Here is a 20,362-nt window from a genome sequence, read left to right as displayed (position 1 = left end):
CAGCACCGTGTGTATATTTACACGAACCATTTGGAGCCACTTTTGACCCCCTCATAACTCAAAAACTCTTTCACATAAACCTGTTAAATTTGGTTCATATATTGAGACTTGCGAGATAAATATGTGTTCCAAATTTCATAAACATATCTCAAACGGTTATTTAGATATTAACGTCCAAATATTATCATTTTTATCACTGATCAACTATAGATCAAAATTATAACCCACTTCCAGATGACCTAGGAAGTTCAAATTTGGCATGCAGATAGGTAATTAGGTGAATATAAAGGAAAAAATCTGAAACTGGTAAATTGTTATAATTTTATTATAATTTTTCACTTTAATTGATTCTATTTCAACTTATATTGGACAATTACTAAAATTCTATGAAAACGTCGATAGCCACCAATTAACATTGATCCCTGGCAAAAACAGCTCATCTTGTACTGGACGGAAAGTAATATTGTATGAAAGCGTCGATCATTACCAATTTACGTTAACCCCTTCACATCAGTGTCGATAACTAGCAAACTTCAAATATTGCATTGAGCGGTAAACACTAGTTGCTATAATTTAGATTCTGTCTAAAATATACTCGTACTTATAACTAAGAGTATAGTCGAATTTCGTATTTATTATGTTATTAACTGAGATTTGGTATTAATTACTGTTTCAATATTTAGCGTACATCGATACTCAAACATTTAAAAGTTACAAGAAAATAACACAAAAAAAGACAATTATACCCCGTAAACATACGAAAATACAGTAGTTTATCAAAAAGAATTTGGTATTAATTTAGTTATAAATAAGTACCTCGTATAATTTATGTGCAAAAATAATATGATGTCCCATCAAAAACATAAATTTGAATGGTAGCCGAGTTTAATATTATGATATATGCCTTGATTGTTGACTTCTACGACAAAAGAGGTGAGATCTAAATGGGTGCCAAGTTCAATAGTCTGTCCTGAAATGTATTTATAACAATATAAAATATCATTTCTTCTTATAACTTAGGATAATATACTGTAGCCTAAGGTCTAACTTGGCTAGTTTTCATATACGAAATATACTGTAGCCTTTGCACGTTCTAAACATGTTACTTGTCTGTTCCTATTTTATTATTAGTAGTAACTAGCAATCGAAAGTAATAATTGGTATATGAGAACTGGCCAAGTCAGACCTTGGCTACAGTATATTATCCTAAGTTATAAGAAGAAATGATATTTTATATTGTTATAAATACATTTCAGAACTGACCATTGAACTTGGCACTCATTTAGATCTCACCTCTTTTGTCGTAGAAGTCAACAATCGAGGCATATATCATAATATTAAACTCGGCTATCATTTCACATTTATGTTTTTGATGGGATATTATTTAACAGATGTTTTCAATTTATTTAAGAGTAATTCCTGTATGTCTTTCGGTATCTTATTGTAAATTTTTATACTTATACCCATAAAAGACCTATTGAATTTTTCTAAATAATACTTACAATGCCATAGCGAACTATCCGCAATCGTTGATACGATCAGTACTTGCTATCAGGTACTACCACCATAGCACCTTTACATGTCTGATGTCTGGAGATAAACCGGATAATCCGCAGATAAGCCAGCACGCGCAGGACGTGTGTTACGAAACATTCAGCAGACAAGGTCGGCTGTAATCGCGACGTAAGATATGAATTGTCCTACAGTGATCCACTAGAGGCGAATGCGTGAATTCGTTGCAAACTATTAGCAATATACATATATGTAAATCTATATCAATATAGACAGCTGATAAGTTTGGTTGAACGTGCTAATCTCAGAAACTGGTTAAAATTGAAAATTTATTTTAGATATATAACAAACCTTTCAATAGACATTTCTTTTACTCCACAACTAATTTGAAGAAATAATTATCTAAAAAAATATTATCATACTGCTTGCCAGTTTACTTGAAACTCGGCTTGACACGCTACCGCGTGTCTAGATTAGAGTTTAATCTTCAGGTAGGTCAGGTCAGGTCATTTAGTTATATCTAGTTATATATAAATATTTATCGGAATAACAAATTAGCTTTAATACATCTGATGAAAATTTTAAGTATGAAATTCTTGGCGATCGGCTCGAAAACTCAAATTTTTTCGGGCGAAAATTTGCTAATAATTATCGGCAATTCAAATTTTATAATTCAAATCTTTTATTAAACAATATTTGTATAAGAATGCTTATTATAGGATAGACGAATTCATATATGTCAACATATCCAGTCAATAATGTGTTTATTTGCATAACTACGTTATATATTTATTTTATATTTAATTATGAGAAATAAATGTATAATGTCAATACTATAACTATCAGATGACAATTTTAAGTAGTTTATGACGTCGTCAAGTGTCTTGAACAGTCAAGTTCCCTAAAATCTCCAGACATGTGACGGCGTGGTGAGCCGGGTCATAGGGCTCCCTAAAATAAGATCCAGCGCAGTGATGGCTGGTTCATCTGTCATACTATACATATATACTGATTTAATCTTATGTATTTACTCAACCAGTTGATTGAATCTATACATATAAATAAAATTGGAGTGTCTGTTTGTAATATTGAAATAACAGTTTTTTACTCATTTTTTACAATTTTTATCTATCTGTCTGTTTGTTCCGGCTAATCTCTGAAATGGCTGGACCGATTTTGACGGGACTTTCTTTGGCAGGTACCTGATGTAATAAGGAGTAACTTAGGCTACTTTTATTTAAGAATAAAGTTAAATTCCACGCAGAGGAAGTCGCGGGTACAGATAGTATTTAATATATTCTCTATTTGAGTAATTAATTGAATTAATGCTAGTTGGTAGTTTGTATTGACACACTTCTTGTGAAGAGACAGCTTTCCGAATGAGCGGTAGATTGAAAAAAAATGTGATGACTATACAAAAGTGCTTCAATGTAAGTTTATTTAAATAAATGATTTTCTATTCTATTCTTTCCGAAAAACTGTCAATTTTGCGTCCCTAAGTTCATTTCGGGGACATTAGGACTGATAATTAGAAAAGAGGTCAGTCTCGTTCAAAGCGGGGCATCTGGTTGGTTAAGTTATATATACGCGGGGGCAAACTAAGGCACGTGCCCGTAATTTTTGGGGCAATATTGGTTCAATTTTCATTTTTATTTCACAGAAAAACATGGTTTCCTAAGTATTGCTGAAACATATAAAAATTATAACGAATCGTTGATTAATAATACCCGGCGCGGCATTACAATGTTGCCTCGGGCTCTCTTTAGCCTTAGTCCACCACTGTGTTTACAGATGTATATGATGTTACGTACGTTATATAGCGGCGGCGCGGAGAGCTGCGAGGCGAGTTCGTGAAACCGAGCGCGCGCAGCTTCCTCCTCCGGCGCTAAGGCGGCGCCCACACGGCCCGTCACCTCCTGTCGCGAGATAACCTGGCACACCACCACACACATCTTAACACGCGTTTTCAGTATACATATAATAGAAATAGTAAATTTTAGGACTAAACCACGAAATTTACCTATTAAATTGTGACCAACTATGACAGGAGGGGATTATTCAATCGGTGTAACATATTTAATATTACAAGGTAATTGCTTGTATTGATAATGGTAATTGGGCCCCCCCCGGTCACGAAACCCAAGCCCCTTGCGGCAAATTCGAACTTGGAAAATTAATACAAATACATTAACACATCTTTGACATCTTAATCACTGAGAAGTCAAATATATTGTTTGTGTTCATTGTGTGTATATTTGAAAATACTACAATAATTAACAGCAAAAATTGGACAAATTAATATGTATATATATTGTAAAAATGTTGGCCGGAGGGAGAGGGCAGGGCAGAGCAGGCAGGTCTTAGGGGGCCGCATTTTTTACTTTTTACCCCGCCTTGAAAAAATTAACAAATGGGCTGAATAATAATAACAATAATATCTCAGAAAAATTCACAGAACGCTAAGGTTAAGCTAAGCACAGCTTGGGTTATGGAGACTAGACAATTGATATACCTATACTTAGACATACATTTTTTATTATATGCAGTAATATATAGAAAACACCCAGACCGAAAAGAGATACAGATGAACGATCATGTGTCCAAAGCGAGATGTATGGACATACCTGAAGTAGCGTGTGACGCAGAGCGTGCAAACGAGCAGTCATATGCGCAAGACGAGCTCCGGAAGCCGCACGACGTGTGCGCAGTTCTGCGAGCGTATCGGCGGTGCGACGCAGCCAGCTAGCCTGGAGCTTCGCTTCTTCTGACTGGCAGCGTGCACGAAACTTAATCTATAAAGACAAATAGATACTAAACAAATCGTATAAAGTATTTTATTAATTTTCTAAATACGTAAAATGTTAAACATGTGCTACAGACAGCTCATAACTTTACATATTAAGCAGAACATTAATGTAATATAAAAAAATATGATATTAGTTTGCATTCGCGACAATGATTTCGTATCACGTTTACAGAAAATATGGAGATTTGGTATGCAGCCCCAATGAAAACGTCTTCAATTATCTGTTCATACCAAACTACTATACCTATTTGTGTAACAAGTCCAAGGCAATAATTAAAACCATATCTAGACACGCGGTAGCGTGTCAAGCTGAGTTTCAAGTAAGAGAAATGGCGAGCAGCACCCTGTGTATTTACACGAACCATTTGGAGCCACTTTTGACCCCCTCATAACTCAAAAACTCTTTCACACAAACCTGTCAAATTTGGTTCATATATTGAGACTTGCGAGATAAATATGTGTTCCAAATTTCATAAACATATCTCAAACGGTTATTTAGATATTAATGTCCAAAAATCGTCATTTTTATCACTGATCAACTATAGATCAAAATTATAACCCACTTCCAGATGACCTAGGAAGTTCAAATTTGGGATGCAGATAGGTAATTAGGTGAATATAAAGGAAAAAATCTGAAACTGGTAAATTGTTATCATTTTACTATAATTTTTCACTTTAATTGATTCTATTTCAACTTATACTGGACGAATACTAAAATTCTATGAAAACGTCGATAGCCACCAATTGACATTGATCCCTGGCGAAAATATCTCACTTTGTTCTGGACGGAAAGTAATATTGTATGAAAACGTCGATCATTACCAATTTACGTTGACCCCTTCACATCAGTGTCGATAACTAGCAAACTTCAAATATTGCATTGAGCGGTAAACACTAGTTGCTATAATTCAGATTCTGTCTAAAATATACTCGTACTTATAACTAAGAGTATAGTCGAATTTCGTATTTATTATGTTATTAACTGAGATTTGGTATTAATTATTGTTTCAATATTTAGCGCACTTCGATACTCAAACATTTAAAAGTTTCAAGAAAATATAGAAAATAACACAAAAAAAGACAATTATACCCCGTAAACATACAAAAATACACTAGCTTATCAAAAATAATTTGGTATTAATTTAGTTATAAATAAGTACCTCGTATAATTTATGTACAAAAAGTAATGATATCCCATCAAAAACATAAATGTGAAATGATAGCCGAGTTTAATATTATGATATATGCCTTGATTGTTGACTTCTACGACAAAAGAGGTGAGATCTAAATGGGTGACAAGTTCAATGGTCTGTCCTGAAATGTATTTATAACAATATATAATATCGTTTCTTCTTATAACTTAGGATAATATACTGTAGCCTAAGGTCTAACTTGGCTAGTTTTCATATACGAAATATACTGTAGCCTTCGCAAGTTCTAAACATGTTACTTGTCGGTTCCTATTTTATTATTAGTAGTAACTAGCAATCGAAAGTAATAATTGGTATATGAGAACTGGCCAAGTCAGACCTTAGGCTACAGTATATTATCCTAAGTTATAAGAAATGATATTTTATATTGTTATAAATACATTTCAGGACAGACCATTGAACTTGGCACCCATTTAGATCTCACCTCTTTTGTCGTAGAAGTCAACAATCAAGGCATATATCATAATATTAAACTCGGCTATTATTTCACATTTATGTTTTTGATGGGATTTAGTTTTACTGTAAACATGAATAATGTACTTAGTAAGTAAATAGTATATAAGGATTGATTATTACAATAAACGAGACAGTATACAATCAAACGTTGTACCTATAATTTGCCTAACAAGCACCATCCTTATTTTACACATGCGATCTGTTGAACAACTATACATAGAAAGCATACTGTTTGAAATTACCTCTGAAAATCCGACTATCGGAACAGGGATATAATTTTCAGGATCAGGATTGTCCGCTTGTGCCTGCTTCCATAACCGCATATCCATACCTATTAATAGCAAATAAAATGTATACACCAGGAGGAAAATCTGCATACTATTCAATTCAATATATTTAATAATTATATTTGGTTAATTAACAATATTTGTACATACTGACCAATCGTAAAGATTCCGAATTATATAAATTTTATTATAATCTTTATTGCACTTGTAACTTAAAATGGCATGAATATTAGAAATAATGTGAGCAAGGGTAGGCTTATCTCAGAAAGAACTCTTCCAGCCAACCTAAGTATGTGATTTAGATGGAAATTAACAGGCAAAGGTAGTGCAACGAGTGTTGGACAGACAATATAAATAGAATATTGTAAATGTGCCTACACTTGTTATATTTCTGTCGACACTTGAGACCCTTCCATTAGTTTACGTTTCCACTAACATAGATTTAAGTTAAGTATAAAACAGTCCGCATTTTACCGATATACCCACTAACTACATACTACAATAAATAATACATTGTGTAGCGCCACCTCATCACACACATATATAACGCTACAGTGATAAGGATAACCACCGCCCTACATAAACAAAATTCATACAAAAAGATATTATATTTTATATACTAAATTATTATTAAGTATAAAAGTATTTGCTAGGAATTTCTTCGAAACGACACTAGCGTGAGCCTGTGCGGTCGTAACTTATGTACTGAGAAAGGGCGGAAGACGCACCTGGTGCCACCAACAGGTACGTCTCGCGCGGGCTCTTCCGCCCCGCGCCTGCGGGTATATACGGGTATAGCGTGCGCGCGGCGGGGGAGGCCGAGGACGTGATGGCGAGCGCGAGACTGGAGAACACACGCGAGACGTACCTGGCGGTGGCGCCTGCAGGTGTGTGTGCTCGCACGGCGGGAGAGGGAGTAGTGGCGGGCGCGATGGCGGAGCACCCGGCGCCCGTGAGAGCCGCCCGCGCCGCGCCCGCTCCCAGAAACGCGCCCAGCTCCGACGCACCCACACGGCACCCGCTCGCGTTCTTATCCACTACGTATACCACCACCTGAAAACCATAATATTTTAATTATAATCTGACCTCCGTTCAGTTGAGTAAAAGCATTTCAAATAAGTAGACAATAGAGAAAAAGATTCCAAACGTGAACACTTTTTATACTCTAATTAACCTAACTAATGTATCACCTGAGTTTTTGATTCTGAGACAGCCTTTACAGCATCAATATTAACAACCAAATTTGGTTTATTTCCCAATAAATTTGACAGGGAATTTGTTAATGCTTGTTGATTATTTCTGGAAAAAGAATTATATTACTAATTATTAGTGTACACAGCAGAGTATCAGGGAATTGTTCAATACCTAGTCAACTAGTAACTTGGTACTTAATAATATACATACTTAATATCCTGTTCAGGTTTATTAAACAACATCGCTACATGGCCATCCTTGTCCTCTCGTCCACCAAGTCTAGAGTAGCCAACTGCTTTGAAACGGCATAATGGATTTTGCTCATTCAACTCTAATGCGGGTGCATTTCGACTGTAATAAGCTTGACCTATAATAATAAATTAAGATGATTATAAGCACATTCAAACAAATACATACCATATATTATATTAACACATTATGAGCGGAGAAGGTACTAGAACTCGTTCCGTTATTAAAAAATGTATATGCGACACACATCGAGAAAATAATGTACTATTCTTTTCTTCTATATTTATAAAAGTGTCATTTCTAATTATATAGAATACATTGCCTAAACATATGCGGCTGAAAAGTAATTTTTTTTAATGATATTCTAAATTAAATTTAATATAATTAAAGGAACTTAATATTTCAGTTTTACTGCACTTTATGTAGAAATTTTCATTCTGAACTGTAGAATCTAGACTAAACTATATCCATCTCACCAGTCCCCCATTGAGCTTGGAGTAAATTCCACTTAGCAAGCACCTGATCTCTCTCATCACCAAACACGGAGCAGTTAAAGACAGCAGCCACTAAGGCTTCATGTGCAGTCGTCGGGCCCTGTTGCTGCTGTTGTAATTGCTGTCGAAATTAAAAAAGCTAAAGTTTAGCAAAGATGTCCTAATATTATATTTTTATGTAATTGAATAAATATCTGACTTTTCCAATGGTTTGGTCATTAAGAATTCGATGAATTTCAAAATATAAATGATTCCAAGAAGAGCAGTATTCTCTCTATACTGTACTCTACATAAAGACAATGTACTTATATTATGTTAATTTGAATAAAGATTATTTCTATTCCTTTAGACAATAATCTAAACTTATTATTATTAAACATACTTGCTGTTGTTGTCCAAATGCTGTGCTAGCTCCAAGACCAGTTCCAAAACCACTAAATCCAGTTGTCGCCGGTTTGGCACCAAATGTTGACCCAAATGTAGATCCAGTACCAAAAGTTGACCCACCAAATGTGTTGGAACCAAGAGTATTGGTACCAAAACTTGGAGCAGCACTACCAAATGTAGATGTACCAGTACCAAAAGTCGAACCAGTACCAAATGTATTTGTACCAAAAGTACTGGTACCAAAACCTAAAAGTATTAGACATTATGTTTAATGATAATAGTCTAAAATACATACTAAGTAATATATACCCTAATCTCTTATTTATTTTATATTTTTATGTTAAGTAATATGTAGATTTAAAAATCGCACATAGGTTGCTGGACAAAATGTGTCAAATGATGTACACTTTCAACTATATTTTTTTTTATTATCTTCCCCTATATCTTACCATCAAAATGAAGCATAAGTCGAAACTTCTCGCTCCCACTTCGACCATTTATAAATGAAACAGTCATTTTTCCTTAATTAGTCCGTAATATTTTATTGCATGGTCTTTCGGTATATTTGTACCCCCATGGTACAGTGAGATCAACCAGTATGACTCGTTTAGTTTTTTTCGAATATAAGAATAAAATTCAAATAAAAACTAAAGATGTAATACTAACATGCTACTTCAAAATTTAACTTCTGTTATGGTTTAATTGCTTCATATTCATAACATGTATGTATCAGCATAATAAACATTAATGTAAAATTAAATATTCAGACTTATATTATATGTTATTATTTATATTATATTATATATACCTGGCTTAGCAGCAGTAGTTCCAAATCCAGCACCCCCAAACAAACTAGGTGCTGTTGAAGCTGGAGTTGCTCCTAGCCCACCAAAAGGTGTAGCTGTAAAATAAATATAATTATATATAACAATAACTTTGTGCATAACAATAACTGTCTAAAGAATCATTTTGAACTGTAATGTGAAATGTAGTCTGATTGGGTGCCACAGTATCACCTATTTCAGCTGCCAAGGAAGCTTGTTTTATAACCTGTATGTAGGGATCATATTAAGCAGTGATATTACAGGATAAGAGTATTATCACAGTCTCTGAAATGGCAATACATTAGAGATATTGCCGGTAACACATGACGGACATGATATGCACAGTAGTATTCATGTCTATAGGCATTGGTTAATTATTACAAGTATGAGCTGTCAGCTCTTTTGCCATTCCATGACATAGAAAAAAAATTCAGATCTTTCTTTATTCACTGAGATAAATGAAGAAGAGATTCTATTATAAATCAAACTACATAAGGTATTTGACACATTAGTAACAGATTTATAAGTCTTTATTTTATGAAAATAATGATACATATTGATGTTTTTTAGGGTCAGCCATGTGCATGTAATGTACAATAGTATAAAAAACTACACAGGGAGTGCAAAATTTTAGGTTGACATCCATGTGGTCCTGGATACCATTATGTTTAAACTTTCCCATTAAGGATTTTAACTTAAGAATTCCCTTGTGATAGATTCTGGAGAATCTATCACAATGAAATCCATGATGATGTAGTAACTACTCATTCTATCCTCTAATGGAATCCCACCAGCTTACTATAGCTATTCATTCAATTATTATTCATTACAAAAATTACCTGTACTAGTTGGTGCCCCAAATGTTCCAAATCCAGAAGATGTTGTAGAGGTTCCAAATCCACCAAATCCAGCTGTACTTGTGGTTGCTGTATTGGTACCCCCAAATGAGAAGGAGGCTGAAATAATAAATTATACAGATTAAATGTAATTGAGTATAAAAGGTCACAATGTAAACAGTTGTGAATACACAGTCATATCCAGTGTTTTTAAAAATCTAGTTTCCAGAAAAAAACATATATATTATATTTCTTTCTGGAAAACTAGATTGATCAGTTAATTCCTCAAGAATATTATGCAGCAATTGTTCTTACTAAAATAAATAGGGTAAATTATAACTATTTATCTACCACAGTTAAGACAACACTTTTATTTAGTATGCTTTTTTTTTTAAATATGTAAAAGTAAAGTAAGTAATATCTATACAAAATATATATTAGAATTGTGTTCCTAGTATTTATTACAAAAATACCTCGTCCTCATATATGTGAGGCTAGAGGGATACCAGAAGCATTATAAAAATTAAAGCTTGCCATCCAACATGTTAATGTATGGTATTACTGCAAGTGATTTTTTTTTTAATTTAATTTACTTATACTTACTACATTATTACTTACAAATATTACTACAAAGACTACCATTGTCGATATAAGTACATGCAATTAATATAAAAATATATTAAAGGTGTATCAGGTACTTTATAGCTACTGGATGTCCAGTCCATGTGTGTAATGTGTATGGTGTGTAATTTGTGTAATGTGTGTAACATGTAAGAAACAATGTACTTTACACCTATGAAAATTAAATATTAGCAGTTAAGAATATTTTCAGTATCATTATTTAGAGTTAGTAACCAAACTATGCTTTCTAACAGCCTGAGAGATAGTGTGGTTTTAAATTTGGTAACTTTTTAAGATTTTGATGTAAGTGAATGGATGAAGTGTGGCAGGTGACTTGAGAATGTAGTTGTAATGCACGGAATATGAACTATAACAGAGTAAAAGGTTTGAAATATTATTTTAGAGACTAATAATAATTTAGAGACAAAGTTAATGGTTGGCAATATTATGACAATATTAATGCATAGTGGCAAGCACGAGTTCTGTCCTAAAGAGATGATTGTTGAGGAGTTATCATTTTATTACTTTATTCATATTAAGTCTTCATATTTTTACATGTGTTTTATATTATTTATTTTGTTCAGTATTTAATTATATATTTTTTTATATCAGTAAACTGTTAAGATATTGAATATGTCAATGAATATATATATATATATATATATATATATATATATAAAATATCCCCTTGGGCACTTTGTGGCTCAGACGTGCCGTATAGGTAGTTTTTTGTTGATCCTTTTTCACTTGTTGATCCGGAGGCCTTTTGTTGATCTAATGCCAGATGACCATATATAAATGTTGATCCGTTTTGAGCCACAACTGTCACGACGAGTAATAATAATAATTAAGCGATTTATACACGATTTTATACAAATCCACCTTTTTGGCATACGAGCAGTTCTTGATCCAATTCAAACGGGCCAATCAGGGTGCAGCATTTGCCAAGGGCTTCCTCATTGGCACGTTTGGGCTACTACATTATGGCTACAGTAACTTAATAATGTCTAGCTAGTATTTCAAAAATAATAGTCTACCTAATCTAAATATTTATAGAAATCAGTCTGGAGTAACGTGACTCCAGATCAAACCTCAATACTTGTTATTTTTTGGATGGGAATCTTTTCTTTTGTAACAACATTACTGAGCGAATAAAGAGAAGACGCAACGGCGGATCCAGGGGGGAGCGTCATGGAGGTCATGGGAGTCATGGGGGCGTCATGACTCTCCCCCCCCTTAGCCCAGAACTTAGGTAGACCACTAATTGAACTAAAAAATAATGAAACAGCAAATTTTTTTGCACGATCGGAGTGTTGGTGCAGTAGTATTAATTATAATTAAACATTGTTACTTAAAACATAACAGTTAAAGTACTATAACACTAAAAGCAAAATAGGTATTTTCAAAATACTTTTTCAAAATAAATTACCCTTTGAGTTTTTGTTCAAACCTCAGATATTATATTTATTTTAGGTATATCAATCAATACATAGTATAGCATAGTACAGTCTGTCTGTCTGTCTGTTTGTTCCGGCTAATCTCTGAAATAGCTGGACCGGTTTTGACGGGACTTTTTTTGGCAAGTAGCTGATGTAATAAGGAGTAACTTACGCTACTGTTATTTTAGAAAAATAAAATAAAATTTCACGCGGACGAAGTCGCTGGGGCCAGCTAGTCTATAGATATACCGAGATTTAATGTTTAAGTTGCTATTATGTTATTGACAAAATTTTACTGTAATGTTACTATTACGTTATCCTACACAATTTGTATTATTTTGGATGAATAAATAAATAAATAAATAAATAATAATCTATACATCTATACATTTAATAAAAATTGGAGTGTCTGTTTGTAATATTGAAAAAACCGTTTTTTACTACATGCATATGAATATATATAAGGTACATATACCAAAATAACTATTTTTATAATTTTAGTCTGTCTGTCTGTCTGTCTGTTTGTTCCGGCTAATCTCTGAAATGGCTGGACCGATTTTGACGGTACTTTTTTTTGGCAGGTAGCTGATTTATAAGGAGTAACTTAGGTTACTTTTATTTTAGAAAAATAAAGTTAAATTCCACGCGGACGAAGTCTCGGGAACACCTTGTTTTTAATAAAAACATCTTTTTTGTGGTACTTGAGAATGTTGAAGCCTGTTGTTTGTAATATTGAAATAACCGTTTTTTACTACTTGCATATGAATATAAATACGGTACATACACCAAAATAACATATTTTACAATTTTTGTCTGTCTGTCTGTTTGTTCCGGCTAATCTCTGAAATGGCTGGACCGATTTTGACGGGACTTTTTTTGGCAGGTAGCTGATGTAATAAGGAGTAACTTAGGCTACTTTTATTTTAGAAAAATAAAGTTAAAAACCACGTGGACGAAGTCGCGGGAACAGCTAATGTATAATATATTAGAGATACCTACGTGTTTTTTTATTGATGACTAGCTGTACACGGGATTTCGTCCGTGTTGAATTTAACTTTATTTTTCTAAAATATAAGAAGTTAAATTCCACGCGGACGAAGTCGCGTGTACAGCTAGTTGTCGGTAGTCTAGCGATTTAGCTAGCACACTGCTTTGATTCCTGCTTGGTGGTCGAGGGTTCGATTCCTCGCACGCTGCAAACATTTGTATTCATGAGTATGATTGTTTGTAACGGTCTGGGTGTTTTCTATGTATAGATAATATATATGTATTTACGAAAAAAAATCTTTGTATTTATATCAGTACCCATAACATAATCTTCAGCTAGCTTAACTTGGGTCTAGATGAAGCTGTGTGAATTGTCCTGAGATTACTATTATTACTATAATAAATCTTTTCAAATCAGCCGATGTTTATTTTTGCCATAATACGTGCTGTTACCATGTGATAATATTACGTACGTACTTATTAAACTATTAACTTATTATTAAATTATTAACTATTTATACTGTTTTAAATGTGATGCGTTCATTATTTATATTTCCTTTGAATTAAAGACAAATGTATATATATATATATATTTATATACACTTGCACACTTAGTTGATCCAGCCACGATCCGTAGATATTGCTGATCCACTGTCTCTCTCTTTCTATCACTATCTTTGTATTCTAATATGCGATGTTGCCGTTCCGGCCGAGACCATGCGTTGTTGCCAAATGTATTCGTCGATAGTAGTAGATACTTATACTCGATATATATTTTTTCAACAATTTCCTGCAATAGTGAATCCGTATCGGCATTTTTTTTAAATGCACAAAGATTTTTTGGCTCTGAATATATTTAAAAATCATTTACTTGTGTGTTGATGAATTTATATACTAGTACATGAAGTATCTAATACTTGTTTTGATTTGAATAGGTAGCGATATTATGAATTTATTATACGTAATCTAAAGATTTTGACGAAATAAAAGTAATTAGTTATCTGTTAACCTTGACTTCATGCTGGCACCAGTATTATCAGATGATGAACATACTCTTCGAAAACTTACAGCAGAAATATCGTGTTTGGACTCATTAGATAGGTCTCGATGAATAGAGTTTAAAAAACTTAAAATAAATGGTACATTAGAAATAATGTATAAAAACCCCTTACGTAAAATTCAACCACTTTAAACTTAATAATAATAATAATTAGGAAAAGAGAAAAGCTATACATGCACTGAAAGTAATTGATGCCTTCCACACAATATTTTCAGTATTAAACAACTCTGTTTGTTCAGTAAAAGTGTAAATACACTGGTAACCTTTAATCATATTTTATATGCAAACATTACATATACAAACACTAAAGTTTTATTTCAGAATAGCCAGTAGTTTTCAAGAAATAAGTCTTTGAAATTGTACGTGTAACTTATATATATACCTACTAGTTTTTTCACCATAACAAACAACACCAATATGGCCTAGTTAGTAGTTTACCTGTGTACCAATTAATAATAATAGTAATCTCAGGACAATTCATACAGCTTCATCTAGACCCAAGTTAAGCTAGCTGAAGATTATGTTATGGGTACTGATATAAATACAAAGATTTTTTTCGTAAATACATATATATTATCTATACATAGAAAACACCCAGACCGTTACAAACAATTTAATAATAAGTTAATAGTTTAATAAGTACGTACGTAATATTATCACATGGTAACAGCACGTATTATGGCAAAAATAAACATCGGCTGATTTGAAAAGATTTATTATAGTAATAATAGTAATCTCAGGACAATTCACACAGCTTCATCTAGACCCAAGTTAAGCTAGCTGAAGATTATGTTATGGGTACTGATATAAATACAAAGATTTTTTTTCGTAAATACATATATATTATCTATACATAGAAAACACCCAGACCGTTACAAACAATCATACTCATGAATACAAATGTTTGCAGCGTGCGAGGAATCGAACCCTCGACCACCAAGCAGGAATCAAAGCAGTGTGCTAGCTAAATCGCTACAACCGACAACTAGCTGTACACGCGACTTCGTCCGCGTGGAATTTAACTTCTTATATTTTAGAAAAATAAAGTTAAATTCAACACGGACGAAATCCCGTGTACAGCTAGTCATCAATAAAAAAACACGTAGGTATCTCTAATATATTATACATTAGCTGTTCCCGCGACTTCGTCCACGTGGTTTTTAACTTTATTTTTCTAAAATAAAAGTAGCCTAAGTTACTCCTTATTACATCAGCTACCTGCCAAAAAAAGTCCCGTCAAAATCGGTCCAGCCATTTCAGAGATTAGCCGGAACAAACAGACAGACAGACAAAAATTGTAAAATATGTTATTTTGGTGTATGTACCGTATTTATATTCATATGCAAGTAGTAAAAAACGGTTATTTCAATATTACAAACAACAGGCTTCAACATTCTCAAGTACCACAAAAAAGATGTTTTTTTATCAAATAAACAGTTTTTATTAAAAACAAGCTGTCCCCGCGACTTCGTCCGCGTGGAATTAAATTTATTTTTCTAAAATAAAAGTAGCCTAAGTTACTCCTTATAAATCAGCTATCTGCCAAAAAAAGTACCGTCAAAATCGGTCCAGCCATTTCAGAGATTAGCCGGAACAAACAGACCGACAGACAGACAGACTAAAATTATAAAAATAGTTATTTTGGTATATGTACCTTATATATATTCATATGCATGTAGTAAAAAACGGTTTTTTCAATATTACAAACAGACACTCCAATTTTTATTAAATGTATAGATGTATAGATTATTATTTATTTATTTATTTATTTATTCATCCAAAATAATACAAATTGTGTAGGATAACGTAATAGTAACATTACAGTAAAATTTTGTCAACAACATAATAGCAACTTAAACATTAAATCTCGGTATATCTATAGACTAGCTGGCCCCAGCGACTTCGTCCGCGTGAAATTTTATTTTATTTTTCTAAAATAACAGTAGCGTAAGTTACTCCTTATTACATCAGCTACTTGCCAAAAAAAGTCCCGTCAAAATCGGTCCAGCTATTTCAGAGATTAGCCGGAACAAACAGACAGACAGACAGACAAAACTTGTAAAATATGTTATTTTGGTGTATGTACCGTATTTATATTCATATGCAAGTAGTAAAAAACGGTTATTTCAATATTACAAACAGACACTCCAATTTTATTTACATGTATAGATGTATAGATTAAAAAAAAAGTAACAGTCATAAGGCTAGTCGTATGCCTAATATATATAATAATGTAATAAATTCATTTAAACAGAAATTGCGGGAACATTATTTAAATTTGTAACTTTTTTACTGTCCTTCTCCTTTTTTCACATCTTTCTGTTATATCCATATAGTTCTCTCTATATTTTCTGATTTTCTTACTTTCAATTTGAGACTGTACTTATAATTTGATTATCGGATCATTATGTATTTACTTATATATAATATTTATACATTTATGGGTTATATTTAGATATATATTTATGTATGTATATTGTTATTTTTTTATAGAAATGTATATTTTGCTTATCTTTATTATCTTTATAAATCTTTTTTTGACATTTCTTATTTATATTAGTGCACCGCCAATAATCTTTCGCTGCACCACTCATGGTTGCCTGGTAAATAACGCGGCAAAATATTAAGTCCGCCACATGTACAAATTTTTTTGTGCATTAAAGTTAAAGAAATAAAAAAATACAATACTGTTTAATGAAAATGCGTGTTGTCTAGTGCTTTGAGATGTATCAAAATAAGGTCAACAAAAAAGTCCGTGATGGTATATGTCTATCTCTTAAGGATAACCAACAATAACCATTTTTTATCTTTTACATTTTACGGGATTTTTTTATCGTATGTTTCCCTTAAAATCATGTAAACTATGTTATTATGTCATAATCTAAAGAAATAATAATATATTATAGTGACATATCCACTATAAAATACCAAAAAGTAGCAATGTAATTCGTTACGCGCGAATCAGATGTTATAAGGTCAAAGGTCGGTGCACCCCGCGTATTTGATAAATAGTGCTTCTCTGGATGTCTTTAAGAGAAAATGGCAGTATGTACGTGTATATGTACAAGTCCTTAAGTGTTAAGTTTTTCAAATGTACATACAGTAAAGAATAAATATTTTTAAGTACAGTACTTACGTACATTAATATAATACCTACTTTTTACTTGTATCTATTGTTATCAAAATTAAATTATAAGTTCTTAACTTGACCACGACTATGTGACCCTCTCTTGGCGCCAAAACGAGTGAAAAAATGAACAGCATACGACGACGACGCAGTACCTATAGAGTGGAGCAACTGCTTATTCAGTTTTATTCAACTATTTAGTCCCTCCACCGTGACAATGAATGGAGGCGGATATTACAATGTACGTAGCATTGCGAATATAAAATATCTAGATTAGGTATAATAAATTCATAATTCATAGGCCGTTACGGTATCAGAGCCAAAGTCTTCTTTCTTTGTTTATGTACTGTTAGATGCGACAGCGACTTTGTTTTTATATTACTATGTAATGATTGATATACCTAAAATAAATAAAATATCTGAGGTTTGGACAAAAATTCAAAAGGTACTTAATTTTTAAAAAGTAGTTTGAAAATACCTATTTTGCATTTAGTATTTGAAATACAAAACACAAAACTATTTTTGTTTTTAGAGTGACATTTCTATGAATTCACTGTCGATAGCGAGCGGTGCGATGGAAAAAGATAACCGTTTATAAAAATATAATAAATAACCCTGGACAATTAACACAGACTGATACTGAACTGATATAAATAGATATTTTTATTTTGTAAGTACATATATAATATACATATAAAACACCCAGACCGATGAAAACAATCGATGACCGATGAGTACAAATGTTTGCATCGTGCGAGAAATCGAACCCGCGACCATCGGATGTAAAGCGGTGTGACCACCGAGGCAGTCGAAATATATAAATAATCTTATGAATTTAATTTATTCTAATTTGTTTATGTGCGCGGGGTGCGGTGTACGGTGCTCCCCCTTGCCTCCACCGTTGCTGGAGCTTGCATGTATGGAGCATTGCGAATATAAAATATCTAGATTAGTAAATTCATAATTGATAGACCGTTACGGTATCTATATATATTCGGATTAAAATAAGTATCGCAGTAAGGACCAGTATATAAAGTGATCAACACAATTAACTGATTTTTGAAATATATATACAGAGCCAAAAAGTCTTTGTGTATTCAAAAAATATCTAATTTGTTTGTGTGCGCGGGGTGCGGTGTACGGTGCAGGGGGGACCCTGCCTCCACCGTTGCTGGAGCTTGCATGTATGGAGCATTGCGAATATAAAATATCTACATTAGTAAATTAATAAAGTCATAATTGATAGACCGTTACGGTATCTATATATATTCGGATGAAAGTAAGTATCGCAGTAAGGACGAGTATATAAAGTGATCAACATAATTAATTGATTTTTGGAATATATTCAGAGCCAAAAAGTCTTTGTGTATACCAAAAAAAAAGCCTTTCGGAGCCATTCAGTCACGAATTATTAGTAAAAAAAGTGTCGAGTATATCGTACTATCGACGAATATATATGGCCGCATCGCAAAATAGAATGCGACGTTGCCATACCGCCTGAGATATACGCGATAGGAGTCAAGTTATTCAGTGCAAAAGGTGGAATCGGCAAGTGTTTAGGTTGTGGCGTGATCAACAAAGTGCCCAAAGAGGTGTTTATATATATATATATATATATATATATATATATACTTGGAGCATATAATATCAAATAAGGGACTACAAGGACTACAAGGAGCAAATAAATAGAGAAGTAGTAATAAATAGTAGTAAATAAATAGAAGAGTTTCAAACACTTGAAAAAACAGTATAGAATTGAGATGTAAAACGGGTTTATTAAAGACAACAACTTGATTTAAAAATAGAAAAATAATAAGTACATAAAAATAAACAGGCAATGGTTAACTGAATTGTATGTTTACCAAAAGCCCATATCAAGACAATTTAATGGAAATAATTGATCCCACTGGAGAAAAAAGACAAGTACAGGAAATTATCGAAACCTCTAGAGGAGACTTATGTCGGCAGAGAAGCTGTGGATGTGGAAAGTTACAGTATTTATATGGGGTGTATACAATACTTAGTAGTGAGGCCTAGCGACTACACTCAGATTCAATCTGCTACATTAACCTCCATACTTTACCCACTTTGAGAAATTCTCATTAATGCCAAATAACATAATAAAGTTAAAGACAGTTGTACCTCACGAATTCTTAAGTATTGTCCTGATATCATTAACCAATAATTTGACGTACTTAAATTAAAAACTTACGTTTAGCGGCTGAACCAAATGCAGTACTTTGTGTAGTAGTATTGGAACCAAATGAAAAAGACATGACGTTGATCACAGTGAATAAAAAGTTACACTATAAACAAAATAGATGTTACTTATTTATACTAACAATAAAGTAAGTACAAAAATAAATCTATTAATTAATTCAAAGTTATTTATATACACTGTTTGACACTCGGTTTCGTAGTTTTTTTTCTGCATTAATTTTGTCATTTCAAACTTATCAACTGACTACGAGGAATGATGACCATACGTCATTCTGCCGCAGAATGACGCAAATTTCTGCGCCTTGAATTTTTTTTTTATTAAGTCGTGCTTTGTTTTTTTTTTAATAATGCTTTATTCATAACCATGAATACAAGTCCTTCAGTCGAATACATTTTTATAATGAATTGAATACATAACATAAAAATTAAAACATAAGGATTGAAAACAATGTTGCCAACCGTAAACCTTTTTGCTTCATACGGCGAAGTCTGACTCACATTATTAGATTCCGTTCGAACAAAATAAAATGAGAGCTCATTCATAAGTATTATATCAGTTATATGGGCTTAATTGATTCTCCAATAACGTAATATTTTAAACAACGGGAGTGTTGAAACTGCGTTCAGAATGCACTGCAGAAATTAAAGAAAT

At 32.8% G+C, this 20,362-nt stretch overlaps 1 protein-coding gene across 1 annotated transcript in view; it reads right to left on the bottom strand.

The window, feature by feature from the left end:
* Positions 1 to 19,961, bottom strand: part of LOC131854103 (probable nucleoporin Nup54) — a 28,624-nt gene extending 8,663 nt beyond the window's left edge. Inside the window, 12 exon segments of the mRNA XM_059205225.1 lie at positions 3,324 to 3,443; positions 4,137 to 4,304; positions 6,228 to 6,316; positions 7,141 to 7,162; positions 7,164 to 7,325; positions 7,463 to 7,571; positions 7,677 to 7,833; positions 8,192 to 8,330; positions 8,592 to 8,842; positions 9,405 to 9,497; positions 10,260 to 10,376; positions 19,703 to 19,961. Of these exon segments, the coding sequence (XP_059061208.1) occupies positions 3,324 to 3,443; positions 4,137 to 4,304; positions 6,228 to 6,316; positions 7,141 to 7,162; positions 7,164 to 7,325; positions 7,463 to 7,571; positions 7,677 to 7,833; positions 8,192 to 8,330; positions 8,592 to 8,842; positions 9,405 to 9,497; positions 10,260 to 10,376; positions 19,703 to 19,766 (1,491 nt within the window). The 5' untranslated portion in view covers positions 19,767 to 19,961.
* Positions 19,962 to 20,362: the final 401 nt, after the last annotated feature.

Source organism: Achroia grisella, unplaced genomic scaffold (assembly GCF_030625045.1).
Source record: "Achroia grisella isolate CSIRO2021 unplaced genomic scaffold, CSIRO_AGI_Agris_v1 utg95470, whole genome shotgun sequence".
NCBI lineage: Eukaryota > Metazoa > Arthropoda > Insecta > Lepidoptera > Pyralidae > Achroia > Achroia grisella.
The sequence above is the reverse complement of the archived record's forward strand: the minus strand, read 5'-3'. Positions and strand labels throughout refer to the sequence as shown.